General features: G+C 43.0%; 1 protein-coding gene across 2 annotated transcripts in view; it reads left to right on the forward strand.

Moving 5' to 3' along the window:
* Positions 1-2,095: 2,095 nt before the first annotated feature.
* The window catches only part of CLGN (calmegin), a 57,813-nt gene continuing 45,157 nt past the window's right edge, over positions 2,096-14,751 (forward strand). Inside the window, exons 1-3 of one of the 2 annotated variants that reach the window (XM_075860420.1) lie at positions 2,096-2,384; positions 7,793-7,945; positions 11,871-11,944. In XM_075860420.1, coding sequence (XP_075716535.1) covers positions 7,802-7,945; positions 11,871-11,944 — 218 coding nt within the window. In that variant the 5' untranslated portion in view covers positions 2,096-2,384; positions 7,793-7,801. Of the gene's footprint in view, positions 2,385-3,255; positions 3,345-7,792; positions 7,946-11,870; positions 11,945-14,751 lie in introns of those variants that run through there. The other variant, XM_075860421.1, reaches the window with a different exon arrangement.

The following is a 14,751-nucleotide window of genomic DNA, read 5'->3' on the forward strand; positions in this document are numbered from 1 at the left end:
CCATAATTTGATAAAAACTATGTTAACATAAAGCGGTGTGACAATGCCTCATGTAAGTGACTCCTCTAAGTATTATCGGCCGTGATGTCTGTGACCTTTAACCCTGACTCGGCCATCTCTGATTTTTTTTCAGCCCTAGCTCCATATATAAAGCATGCTTTCCTCATGAATGTATAATTTGTATTTTTACCTGATGAAGAGGCTGGTCCGACTTCGAAACGCGTTGTTTTACTTATACAAATAAATTCTTTGGATCATATCGTCAATTCCACCTAGGGACAGAGGAATTACAACTCGTCCTGCACCAGGCCAAGTAATCCCATTTTTTCTTTTTACCCTCGTATCCATTATAAGTCTAGACCTACTAGGTCCTGTTCCGGCCTGAACCCAGGCTGCAACCAAGCTAACCCATCATCCTCTGGGGTATATCAGCCCACGCGGTTTTGGATGTTGTGCTCCAAGTGTAACACTATTGGGTCACCTGTTTTTTCTTCATATTTATTTTTATATCTCGTTCGTGCACCAGAGTGTTTCTTTTATTGCATCTTGTTTTAACTTTCTATCATTATCCGTATAAATTTTTTTAGCAATTTGTGCTGCAGTAGCTCTTCTGTGGGATTAGAACGGATGGACTAGGCTTTACTCTCCATGCACATCACTGAGTCTTGGATGTCCATGACCCTGTCACTGATTCACCGGTAGTCCTTTCTTGGGCCACTTTGGGCTAGTCCACACGTGGCGTAAATGCTGTCGATTTTCTGCAAAGTATTTAGTTGCAGAAAATCTGCAGCATAATACAGTAGCAGAGGAGTGGATGAGATTTCAAGAAATCTCATTCACATACTGCGAACGTGATATTCGGAGATTCCGCGCACATATTGATATGCGGTGCTGTTTTTTAAGCCGCAGCATATCAATGGTCGTAGTTTGTTGTGGGTTTCCCCCATTGAATTCAATTGGGATTAAAAACCCGCAACAAACAGTCAAGCATTGCGACTTTTGTGGCGGATTTTCAGCGATTACGCTGCAAAAATCGCAACTCAGAAAAAAACCAGAACACCTTATACTTACCTCTGACGTTCCGTAGGCTAGCCTCCTAGGATGACGTTTTATCCCATGTGCCCGCTGCAGCCAATCAATGTAGTGGCGGTCACATGGGATGAAATGTCATCCCAGGAGGACGCCCTTTCAGCGGGTTGGGTAATGCTGCAGTTTTCCGCAGCGGACCTTCCGGACGAAAAGTTGCACCACAATTTGGTGTGTTTTTCGCCTGGCATTCCCTGCAACCATCAGGGCGTATCCGCCCTGTGTTAGCGTACTCTTTTGGTAGGTACTAACCACTGCATTTTGAGAACTCTCCATAAGATCTGATGTTTTTGAGATGTTTTGACCCAGTCGTCTGACCAGGGACAAATTGTTGTGGCCAAAGTCGCTCAGATCCTTACACTTGCCCATTTTTTGTGCTTCCAACACATCTACTTCAAGAACTGACTGTTGACTTGCTGCTTATACATCCCACCCCTTGTAAGACGTCTTTGTAACGAGATAATAAATGTTATTCATGTCACCCGCCATTGGTTTATGGGTGAGGCCCCACATGCAGTCACTTACAGCCACGTGGAGCCCTGATTGGTGCAGATCTCAAATTGCTCGTTAATGGCCGCACGCTGTTGTGGGTAAAATTTCTGTTTATCTGCAAAATCGAGCGATCATTGATGAATATACCCTTTATGGCCGCATGAATGTGCAGGTTCACTGCCGTTTTGCAACAATGCCAGCACTGGCCCTGGTGACTGAGGGTGCCCAAAGCTCGTTCTGCTACATAAGACACCAGTATTATAAATGGCGCATGGTAGGTGGGGTGGCTGTTACAGACTTGGCATTTGGGGCCCAGGAGCTTTAAGTTAGGCCTTAGGTTGTCCCATTTGCAAGGCCATTCTGTCATGATGTCTCTGGGCTGTGAAGCACTAGCATTATAGCAATAAATCGCGACATCATATTATCTCCCTCCATACTCTGGAGCAATATAATATGATACATTGCAAATCTATAGATCAGATCGGGACATGGATACGGGTGAGAAGTAGTCACTGCCCCTCCCCCTCCTGTGTGGCGTTATCCGTACGCAGACATTAGTCTCCAGCGCTGCCCGGGCACTAGTGATGCTGGGTAATATCACCACACACACATGCCATAAAGCACCAGCACCCAGCGAGCGTCTCCTCCTCCCATCCCCCCCGCCAAGACACTGAGCAGCAGACGGAGGAGGAGGATTATTGCTGGAGATCTCCCGACAGATGAGAGAATAGCGCGGATTCTACCTGTCAACCATCACTGGAAACCCGAGCGTCGTCATTACAGCTCGTCCCGTCATCCTGCCCGCAGTGAGTACAGCCACAGCACCTGTCCCCCGCATCATGTCCAAAACCACCACTGCCCTCCCTCAGTGCCATGTCCAGCTGGTACCGTTACCTCCCTGGTCATCATTATACACGTCCAGCTGGAGGAGGCAGGACAGGGCTGTAAATGGGACTTGCTGCATATGGTTCACCCACTAGTTATATGAGCCCAGTGGTCTGTATATAGGCCCAGTACTTCTATCACATCCATGATAATGAGGGCAGGACGCTACATGTCTCCTCCATCTCTGTCTAGTGTAACTATGGGAGCACTCGCTTTCATCTCCAGGTTGTCTTGACCTTTGACACCCCCTTCACCTCTCTTGGCTCTTCATGGGTTCATTTGCCCCAATTGACTTTTCTTGTGGTACTTTCTCCAGTATTCGGACAGTTGCATGCATTAAGGCCTCATCCACATGACCGTGCTTTTGTGGCCACAATTTATCCGCATTTTTTTGGATTAATTGCAGACACCTGAAGGTACAAGGCACGATTCAAATACACTAACTATATATATATATATAAATTAAGACACAGAAAACACATATGTGGATGAAAAGGCTGCAATGTTTTTATTAAGGGTTACCAAATATAATCAATAATAATAAATACTTTTAAAACCAAAATACTTAAAACCACATATAATAAATAAAGGAAGACAAAAAAAAACCCTCTAATAAAAAATTGGGACAGCCAGGGGGAAAATAAAAATAATGGGGAGGGCAGGTGGGCGCTGGTCTCAGGAACGGTCAGGAACTGTCACCGGACCTCAAAGCCCGTGGCTTTATAGAAGAATATCTTCCCGCCAAAAGAACTGGGCGGCCAATCACGCTCCACGCCTGGTGCTGGGCAGAATCTTTAACGACAACACGTTTTCCCGCCGCTACCAATCCTGTGAAGACTCCAGGTGATGGGCAGATTACTGAAAACTTCCAGAAGCCAAAGGTAAGTTCCACCTGAAACAGAAAAAGGGGGGGGGGAGGAGAAACCAACCAACAACCCAACACCTAAAAACAGTATTTAAATCAACCAAACATAGTAATAACACCAAATAATTTAATATGCCTGTACCGTCATGTGTCCCCCAAGCAATACTGCTCTGGGGGCCCCTATTATTATATTCTTTGGCCCCATGCACACGACAGAAGTTTACACAGATCCGTGTGGTGACTGCAAATTAGAAACTCCGAGCATGTCATTTTACAGTCTGGATTTGTGGATTCACCAATACTGGTGAACTGTTGTTCGCATAGACATAATGATATTTTCTATCGTTACACAGTCCTACGCTGCGACTCTGACGCCCATCAGTTAATAAATAAAATCGTGGCATTATGGTTGGAATTCTTATGATCATCGCTTGACTCCGACTTGTGCTCAACCATGGAGGTTGATCGCAAGTCGTGGTAATGCCACAGATGTCAAAAAGTTGCCATGTAACTCTAGCCTTATTGTTGTGTGTCATTTCTCTCTTTTTACATGTGATAGATTATGTAGATAAGGTTATTTGCAGGCCCAGTCAGTGGGATTGGCACATTCATTTATATTGCTCCACATGGCATCATCAACTAGGGTTAGATTGGAGCTTCAGTCACCCGTAGCCTGGCGGTGACGCATGCCTGTTCATGGAGGTTGTATTGGCTGCAAAATTGTGGCTACTTTACGGTCATCTGCAGGAAATGATGACTTTATAGGAATGGATTGAGTTGTACAAAAAATGCCCTGTGTTGTGGTTGAAGCATGTGATTTCCGACCATGAATGACGGAAACAGCGTAGCTCGCTGAGCTACGCTGTTTCCGTAAGTCCCACAGAACTGAATGGTAGTTCCGGAAACGGCGTAGCTCACATGCTGCACTGCTTCCATAACTGCTATTCACTACTATGTTAGGCAGTCATGTCCTGGCTTCAGAGCATTGCACATTGCCTTTGGCTACAAGGGATATAGTATAATGGTTATACAAGTAAAAGTTCATGATCATACCTGGCCACCAGAGGGAGCTATTAATGATCCCATTCAGAAGTGTACACAACCATCATTATTTTTAAGTATCTCTCTAAGGTGATCCATGAGCAGTTTAGTAAAATGATGTATTGTGAACCCTTCTCAATACTGCAGCCTGAACATCGGTATTACAATCAGAATATCTTATGGACCTCCGGAAGATGTTTAGAGACATACATTTGTATATACTGTTTGTGCTTGCAGCTGTTTCATCATCTTAGGCTTTGTGGACATTTCTGTCCGGTTTTTGTTGCTTTTTGATGGCTAGATCGTGTATCAAGCTGCAGTATTCTATCCAGTAAAGAAAAATGGAAACATGACGACCCATTATACATCCATTGGAATCAAAACGTATCCATCATGGATCCTGTAATAATGGCAGCCATGACGCTAGTGTTAAGAAAGCCTTATATGTATATATTTAGAATGTATTTAGCTTTATAGCACTTCTTTAAATATAACATCAAATGATTTGGATGTTGCTAGGATATATATGTTATCGGTGAAGCTACCTCACATAAGAATACCAAGTGCTGTTCTTGGTTGCTCAAACCCCCAAGGTGGGATACGGCTGCTGGGCAACGTCGGGTGAATACCCAGATGAACCTGGCAGGGCTCTTTAGCTAACTTGTCTTTAGTTACCATTATTCTTCAATGAGGAAAAGCAAATCCATTGTATTTTTGGACACATTAGAATATATATCAATTTATAAGTGTTTGGTTTTTTGAGAAAGTAAATGTAACTTACATTTATGAGCTTTATGTTTCTTTTCGGCAATATACAGTCAAATGACAACGACGAGAAAACACTGCGACTCTATGTTTGTGAATTAATTTGTAGTGAATGATTCGGATTTGTATATTTGGATAATTTTTAGCTTGTGTAAAGCATCTGTAATGCTAATAGGGTGGTTACTGTGGCATGGGAATGACCAGAATGATCTCCTGCCATGGTACTCACACTGAGGATAGGTCCTAGGGACTGGAAGCCAGATATATTTTGGTGGTGTTCACTATAATAGGAAGGTCCAGGCAGGCAGAACCCCAACAATAATAAAACCAGGACATGGCTAGTTAAAAAAAAATCAAGCTGATGAGTCCAGCATTATTCTTGGTATCCTGGGGATGATGGGTACAGAGGTACTCCAATGCAATGTGATTGCAGATACAGCCGTAACTAGGGATTAGTCCTGTTTATCTTGTGTGCAAAGAAACATATACGTCATACATACAGTGGATATAAAAAGTCTACACACCCCTGTTAAAATGCCAGTGCAAGATGAATAATTTCAGAACTCTTTCCACCTTTAACCCCTTAAGGAGGCAGCAACTTTTGGACCATATTACACAGCCTCATTTTTAAAATCTGACGTGTGTCACTTTATGTGGTAATAACTTGGGACTGCTTTTACCTATCCAAGCGAGTCTGAGATTGTTTTCTCGTGACACATTGGACTTTAAGTTAGCGAAAAAATTTGCTCGATATATTCAATATTTTTGTGTGAAAAAGTTATGTATAAACTATGGATGCTGAGGGTAGTAGTGGCGTGCATGAATTATAGCAACAGTAAAAGGCAGAGGCGCACAGAACACTACACTAAAATACCCCCCGGGATTACAGCTCAGATCCACTATTCTGTTCTGTTCTCCTCGGTTTTTGAGGACATGTTTAGTGAAGCTTTGGCTATACGTAACCTTTATTTTGTTTTTTTTAGTTCTTATAGAAACTTTAAACAACTTTAGTGGCCAGGATTTCCTCATATTAACCACGGATGTGTCTAGAATTAAATAGAAGGAGAAGAGACTGAGACTGAGTTTCAGGTTTCTTCAGGTTAGGTAAGGGGATGGGTACAGGGCTGCATTTTGTAATGCGCAGATAATAAATATTAGTTCAAGTATTTTTGTTGTAAAGGACAAAATAATGTAAAATCTTTTATGGGACTTAATAAATGGCCGTTTGATGGCAGCACATCTCCCTATGTAAACAGGTGATGTGCTGCCGACAAGATGCAGATATATGGGGACGAACCATCGTAGTAATGATCATTTGTCCCCATACATTCTGAGCATTGCTCAGTTTAGATGGAGCACACTAGTGGCGCTGAACTGACTGTATTATCAATCAGCGCTGGTTTACCGAACAGAAAATCTGCCCATGTAAAAGGGCCTTTAGACCAGGTCTACACTGAGACTTTTTAGGGCATGTCCACACATAACGGAATTGCTGCAGAAAACTTCTTCAGCATCTCTGTTACAACTAGCAGACATTCCGCTGCGGAAAAACTTTTCCTGCATTTTTTTACTGCAGAAAATGATGCGGACCTTGCTGCGTTTTTCTCAATTCTGGGAGACGGTGACATCTCTGAAAAACGCAGCAATTTGTTAAATCTCACCCACCTTGCTGCTACTGTATTCTGCTGCGTATTTTCTGTCCGCAATTCCGGACTGAAAATATGCAGCAATTTCGTTACATGTGGACGAGCCCTAATAGCGCTACTGATTTGATTTTAACTATTGAGCTTCAGCTGCATTCCAAATAATTATATTGCGTTGCATGCAATCTTGTGGACTGCAGCAGTCGCTCAAGAGTTAAAATCAATCAGTAGCGCTACAAAAAGTCGCTGTGTAACCCTGGCGTTATAGGTAACTGCGTTCTTTGAGTACAACCATTAAAGACAAATCATTGCAAAAGATATAAAGCTTATCTATTACACCAATTTGAATGGATCCAGCTTGAGCACAAACCCTACATTGTATGGCAAAGAACATGGTAGAAGTACAAGGGCTATGTATACAAGAAGGCTTCGAAAATAAAAGCGAGGACAGATAGAGAGAAGGAGGAGATGTCAAGGTCCCCTCATGCTCAATACCTAAGTTTGCAGATACGGTATCCAGGGATCCTGTATTTTTCAGATTTGGCTTGTATGAGGAGCAGTATGTTTACTATATGAATACAACTTCCCATTACACCATCGCAGAATCCAGACCATTCTTCTTCCATGCCCTAGTCATTGTAATATGTGCCGCTAAGAATATATAGGAGATCCGCTGTATAGTATGTTTGTGGTCTACCACACAAGATCTATTCATGCCCAGCTTATAATTCCAACTTTACATTTACCAAGTATAAACGACACGGCAGAACTGTATTTTATGGCATATGTAGTAACCTTTCTTGGAATATCAGATTATAATTTTATAGTTTGCTGGGAATGTAATTTAGACAGATATTACACTTGTATATTTAATGTACCCTTGTCTGTTGTCTGGCAGTGCCCTGTTTATGTAACCAGTCCTCCTGCCATGATCCCAGAACAGCAGCATTTTTCATGTTTTTTCGGAACTTACTGCCTGACGTCTTGTATCTGTTTATATGTTTGGTGCCTCCAGAGCCTTACAATGCAGCCACATTGGAGATGGTTATGTTTGGCCATGTTTCTTGTTGGCTTGTCAACAGCAGAAGTCAATGACAAAGAAGATGATGATGAGAATGATGTTATGGACACCACAGAAGCCAACACTGAAAACCAAAGTTATCTAGAGGTAGGTCCTGCATATTTTGTATATGTATTATTTTATAACAGCTTGCATTTTTTATTCTTCTTCTAAGGTCCACGTCCGCAAAATAGTCACCACCCCTGATCCATGTTGCCAGGCTCCAATCACATTGGGGGAGATTTATCAATACTGATGCAATGGAAAAGTGGATTAGTTGCCAATAGCAACCAATCAGGTTCAAGCTCTCATTTTTCAGATTCTTTAAAAAAAATGAAAGACGTAATCTGATTAGTTACTATGGGCAACTACTCCACTATTCCTTTGCACAAGTTTTAATAAATGTCTTCCAAAATGTTTATTGGCTATGGTAGATTTATACATTGGTATAGCAAATAAAAAAGTATTATACATATGGGCCAAACATAACAAACGAGTCCTTTTGCCATATGATAAGTAAACATCTGGATACACTTTTTTAATAGCGTTGAAAGACATTGCCTTCTAACTCTCTGGTATACATTTTTTTTAATTAAGTCAATGGCAGACGTTTACAACTGTATTGCTATTCACTTGCATATATTTCCATGCTGGAGTAAAAAAAACACATTAGCTCAACTGCATGCCCAAAATGTGATGTGAGTAAGGGTATGTTCACACGCAGTGCTTTCAGCTGTAATTCGGGCGTTTTCCGCCTCGAATTACACCTGAAAAAACGGCTCCATTACGCCTACAAACATCTGCCCATTGCTTTCAATGGGTTTTACGATGTTCTGTTCCCACGAGGTGTATTTTTATGCGTCGCTGTCAAAATACGGAGCGTAAAAAGAGGCCCGCGAAAAAGTACATGTCACTTCTTGGGCCTTTTTTGGAGCCGTTTTTCATTGACTCCATTGAAAAACAGCTCCACTAACGTCTGTAAAATACGCCGCGAAAAACGCGAGTTGCTACAAAAACGTCTGAAAATCAGGAGCTGTTTTCGCCTGAAAACTGCTCCATATTTTCAGACGTTTTTGGTCACTGCGTGTGAACATACCCTTAGGCCTAATATTTTATAAGTCTTAGGGTCAGTTCAAACAGAGTTTTTTGGTGCAAAGGCCAGGTCGGAATCAGCGCCAGAAATCTGTCCGAAATTGCCCCCCATTGATTTTAATGGGAGACAGAGGCTCGCAGAAAAAAAAGCAGCATCTCCTTTCTTGCCGCAGTTTCCACCTCTGACCTCCCATTGAAATCAATGGGAGGCAGAAAAAAAATCTGCGGCGCTCGTTTCGAAGCGTTTTTTGGCAGCGGTCCTTGCATTAGCTTCAATGGCTATGGGCGAAAGAAACACAGAAAAATATGTGCAGGCAGTTCAAGATTTTTTCTGCATGCAAGAAACTCTGTGTGAACAGGGCTTATAAGCGTGAGTGCAGTGTCTTTACATAGTCTATGTAAATTGGTTAGTGAAGGTAACCGTCTCAAAAACAGGACAAGCCTTAAGCTGGGTTCACACGACCTATTTTCAGACGTAATGGAGGCGTTTTACGCCTCGAATTACGTCTGAAAAACCGGCTCCAATACGTCGGCAAACATCTGCCCATTACTTTCAATGGGCTTTACAATGTACTGTGCCGACGACCTGTCATTTTATGCGTCGCTGTCAAAAGACGGCGCGTAAAATGACAACCTCGTCAAAAGAAGTTCAGGACACTTCTTGGGACGTTTTTGGAGCCGTTTTTCATTGACTCCAATGAAGAACAGCTCCAAATTACGTCCGTAAAAGACGCCCCGCAAAACGCGAGTACATGCAATTACGTCTGAAATTCAGGAGCTGTTTTCTCCTGAAAACGGCTCCGTAATTTCAGACGTAATTGCAGTTATCGTGTGCACATACCCTTAGAGTATGTTCACACTGCTTATTTTTGGCCGTTTTTCGGGCCGTAAATGGCCGAAAAATTGGAAGCAGAATGCCTCCAATCTGCCCATTGATTTCAATAGGAAAAACGACGTTCTGTTCCGACGGGCGTTTTTTTTTTACGTGGCTGTTTTGAAAAACGGCCGTGTAAAAGAATACCCGCGAAAAAGAAGTGCATGTCACTTCTTGAGCCGTTTTTCATTGACGCTATAGAAAAACAGCTCCAAAAACGGCCGTAAAAACGCAGAAGTTTTTTGCTAAGCGTGTAAACATACCCTTAGAGGTTTATGTGCTTGAGAACTTCCCTTTTAAATGGGTTGTCTCATGAAAAGAACTCCTCTCCATATGCCTTATTAGGGCATATATATAAACATCATAAAGGGGGTTCCCTCGCTCGGAGTGCCCCCTCTATGAGCTAGAACAGAGAGCTGCTTTGTAAGGGTATGTGCACACGAGAACTGGCTTTTACGTCTGAAATTACAGACTGTTTTCAAGAGAAAACAGCTCAGTCGTTTCAGATGTAAATGCTCCTCCTCGCATTTTGCGAGGCGTCATTGACGCCCGTAATCTTGAGCTGTTCTTCATTGAATTCAATGAAAAACGGCTCAAATTACGTTTCAAAGAAGTGTCCTGCACTTCTTTGACGAGGCAGTCATTTTACGCGTCGTCGTTTGACAGCTGTCAAACGACGACGCGTAAATGACAGGTCGTCGGCACAGTACGTCGGCAAACCCATTCAAATGAATGGGCAGATGTTTGCCGACATATTGGAGCCGTATTTTTAGACGTAAAACGAGGCATAATATGCCTCGTTTACGTCTGAAAATAGGTCGTGTGAACCCAGCCTTAGAGCAGCTCCCGCTCTGGCAGACTCTACCTGAATGGCCGCTATGTAATGCTACATTTCCCTTACTGCAGCTTCTGAAAAGGAACTGGCCACAACTTCCCCTAGCAAAATCAGATGTTTTCTGGGGGTGCTGGTAGCCAGACCTGCTGGCTCCCATATGTTAAGACTTACAACATGAAGATTTTTTCGAATCTAAAATACCTTCACAAACACTATTTACATGTTGGGGCTATGGGTCTTCTGAAAGGTTTTTAGAAAAAATTCATAACACCTTTCTATATCATTATGAGGTTGGGATGGTTCACTATTAGCTACAGCAAAGAGCTGTTAAGAAAGAGTGGTTCCCAATGTAGCGGACTAGGCACGGCCGTGAATTACATGTGCTAGGTCCTATTCTAATTAATGGCGCTGTATGGTTTCCTTGGCAACTGTAACGCCCTGCATCTCTTTACATCCGATGCAAGATTCAAACCTGCTGCTGATGTAAATGTATCAGTGATTAGATAGAATAAAATATAAAAATACAGTATATTGTTGAAATCGCATCCATTCAGCCTACTTCCAGCCATCCATCAGTACAGTATATTACAGTATAGTCTTCTTCTACTGGATCTGAGCATTCTTCTCTACCACCTGTACGCTGGTTCCTTGGTTATTTCTGACTGTCGGTTGATGAATCGAACATTAACATATTTTAGAGTAATTTATTTTTCTCTTATTAAAATTCTTGGAGCAGTAAAAGCTATATACACCTTTGTAAGCAATTGTTTTTATTTTTTTTAATTAAATTAATTTATTTAATGTTTTTAAGCAACTTTCAAAATCCCTTTTAGTAAAAAATAAAATAAAAATATAGCTTCTAGGTATCCTGTGTACATAGAAGCTGTAATGTTCTGACTTGGCCAATTCCATCTGTTCATCTGAACTGACAGATCTGTTGAAAGCTGGTCCTGCGTGTCTCTAACACACAGGATCCAGCTATGGATCACATCTAAGTTATGTACTGATGGAATCGGCTAAGACACCACAAACAATACAGCTTCTTTATATACAGGATATATAGAAGTTGTGAAAATATTTATTTTTTAATAAAAGAGATTTATGAAAGTTTTTTAAAAACACAAAATACACATTTAATTAAAAAAAAGAAAAGCTTACAAAGGTGTTCATAGCCTTTAAACACTCTGGAATCTTTTTGATATCTATGAAAAGTATTATTTTATTAATATTAGGTTATGTACCAGACGCCTGTCCCTAATGGTGATGTGTTCTTCTCCGAGACATTTGATGATGGATCTTTGGATAGGTATGTCACCTAGTATGGTCATATACTGTATATTGTTACCTCACTGAAGTTTTCATTATATGTATCATAGTTGAAATATCTATTGCAGTGAGTATTATATACTGGTGACTCAGTAGGTTGTTACCTTGTAGCGCTGTAGTCACATGTTAAATCTGCCTAGAGCAATATGTATATGGAGATTACATGGGGAATACAAGTTTTACTAATACACACGTCAGGAGAGCTGACAGATCGTCTTTAATGTTTCAACTTTAGGATAGCGACTGCTCAGTCTGAAATAATGGTGAACTTTCACGTAACCTATATTTATATAACATAAAGTAAACTTTTCACCAGAAAATAAGGCATGGATTTCGATGCATTTGGTGTAGCTGAAGATGTAGATTTGCCAAAGTATTCTGCATGTTTACATGGCCATTACAGTATATTACGGGCCCACACACCCAGATCCATAATCTAGGGCCCACACTCTACTTCTATGTACCTCTGATTTCATGCAGAGGCACAAGTAGGTTTTTTCTCAGGACTTCCATTTGTTTGTATAAGCTAATAAATCATACCATTCTGCATCACATGAGGTATTCTTCCCTAGAGAGAATTCTATATAGACAGGGTTTTTGTTTTTTTCATGGATTCATTCATTCATTGATTCATTGGAATCCATGAAAACAAATGTAGGTAAAAAACAGGTAAATACTGTAGGGTAAAGGGCTAAGCTTGCAGCTGAAATCTATATGACTGTAATGACGGGGGGTAGGGAAACGGACAAGTGAGCCCTAGTCTACCCGCCACTCTGTCCCTGCCTACTTGCAACGACCCGCCCTAGGCGACGGGGTACAACTGGGCGGCGGTCCCTGCGCTCAGTAAGTGCACGACAAACACGACAAACATACAAGGGAATACAAGCAAGGGAAAGGGGCAGTTGCCCACGGCAACACCGTGAGCAACCAGAGTGGTGAACGAGCCGAGTCAAGCCAGGAGTGTGCGAGGTACCAAACGAAGAGCAGAAGAGTAGTCAGTAAGCCAGGGTCTGTATGGAGCAGGATCAAAATAGAAGGAGCTGTAGCTGGGCCAGGAAACCACACGAAAAGAATCACAAGCACCGAGGGACAGGAAGGGCAGGCTTAAATAGACCGAGGGCAGGAGCTAGCTGAGTCTGGCCAGGTTGCGATAGGCTCTCCCACTCCTAAGCCTGCCAGCCTGAGTGGTGGAAGCTGGAGTCAGTCTCAGGTATGTAGATTCAGGTGCTGACTGATTAATTATGGGAGTTAACCCCGAAGCTGTGCCTGGCAGATCCTTTACAGTACCCCCCCTTTTATGATGGGCCACCGGACCCTTTCTAAGTGGACCTGGCTTACTGGGGAAACGCAGGTGGAACCTCCTGACCAATACCCCAGCGTGAACATCCCGGGCGGGTACCCAAGTCCTCTCCTCGGGCCCGTATCCTCTCCAATGGACCAGGTACTGGAGGGAGCCTTGGACCATCTTGCTGTCCACAATCTTGGCCACCTCGAATTCCACCCCCTCAGGGGTGAGGATGGGAACAGGAGGTCTCCTCGAGGGAGCCAAGGACGGGGAGCAGCGTTTAAGGAGGGAGGCATGAAACACGTCGTGTATACGAAAAGACGGGGGTAACTCCAGCCGGAAGGAGACAGGATTGAGGACCTCAATGACCTTATACGGCCCAATAAACCGGGGAGCAAACTTCTTGGACGGAACCTTGAGACGCAAGTTCCTAGACGACAACCACACCAGATCCCCGACCATAAACAGGGGGTTAGCAGAACATTTTCTATCAGCCTGAGTTTTTTGTACGCTCTGGGACGCCTCTAGGTTCTTCTGAACCTGGGCCCAGACTGTGCACAGTTCCCGATGAACGACCTCTACCTCGGGATTGTTGGAACTACCAGGTGAAACGGAGGAGAACCGTGGATTAAACCCAAAATTACAGAAAAAGGGGGAGACCCCTGACGAGTTACTGACCCGGTTATTAAGGGAAAATTCGGCGAGGGGAATGAATGAGACCCAATCATATTGACAGTCAGAGACAAAAACCTTAAATATTGTTCTAGAGATTGATTAGTCCTCTCAGTTTGGCCATTGGTTTCAGGATGGAAGGCAGAGGAGAAGGACAGATCAATCTCCAACTTCATACAGAAGGCTCTCCAAAACAATGAAACAAATTGTACCCCTCTGTCCGAAACAATATTGACAGGGACCCCATGGAGACGCAGGATGTGTTTGACAAACAAGGTAGCCAACGTCTTGGCGTTGGGTAGTTTCTTGAGGGGCACAAAGTGGCACATCTTACTGAAGCGGTCTACTACCACCCACACCACCGACTAGCCTTGGGATGGAGGCAAATCGGTGATAAAATCCATGGAGATATGTGTGCAAGGTCTCTGGGGAATGGGCAACGAACGCAGTAAGCCCGCTGGTCGGGACCTGGGAGTCTTGGACCTAGCACAAACCTCACAAGCGGCGACGTAGGCCTTAACGTCTTTAGGCAACCCAGGCCACCAATAGTTTCTAGTAATGAGGTGTTTGGTACCCAGGATGCCTGGATGACCAGATAGTGCGGAGTCATGATTTTCCCTAAGTACCCTTAGGGTATGTTCACACGGCCTATTTACGGACGTAAATCGGGCGTTTTTGCCCCGAATTACGCCCGAAAATAGCGCCTCAATAGCGCTGACAAACATCTGCCCATTGAAAGCAATGGGCAGACGTTTGTCTGTTCACACGAGGCGTATATTTACGCGCCGCTGTCAAAAGACGGCGCGTAAATAGACGCCCGCGTCAAAGAA

The sequence above is a fragment of the Rhinoderma darwinii genome, chromosome 1 (genome assembly GCF_050947455.1).
Source record: "Rhinoderma darwinii isolate aRhiDar2 chromosome 1, aRhiDar2.hap1, whole genome shotgun sequence".
Classification (NCBI taxonomy): Eukaryota; Metazoa; Chordata; class Amphibia; order Anura; family Rhinodermatidae; genus Rhinoderma; species Rhinoderma darwinii.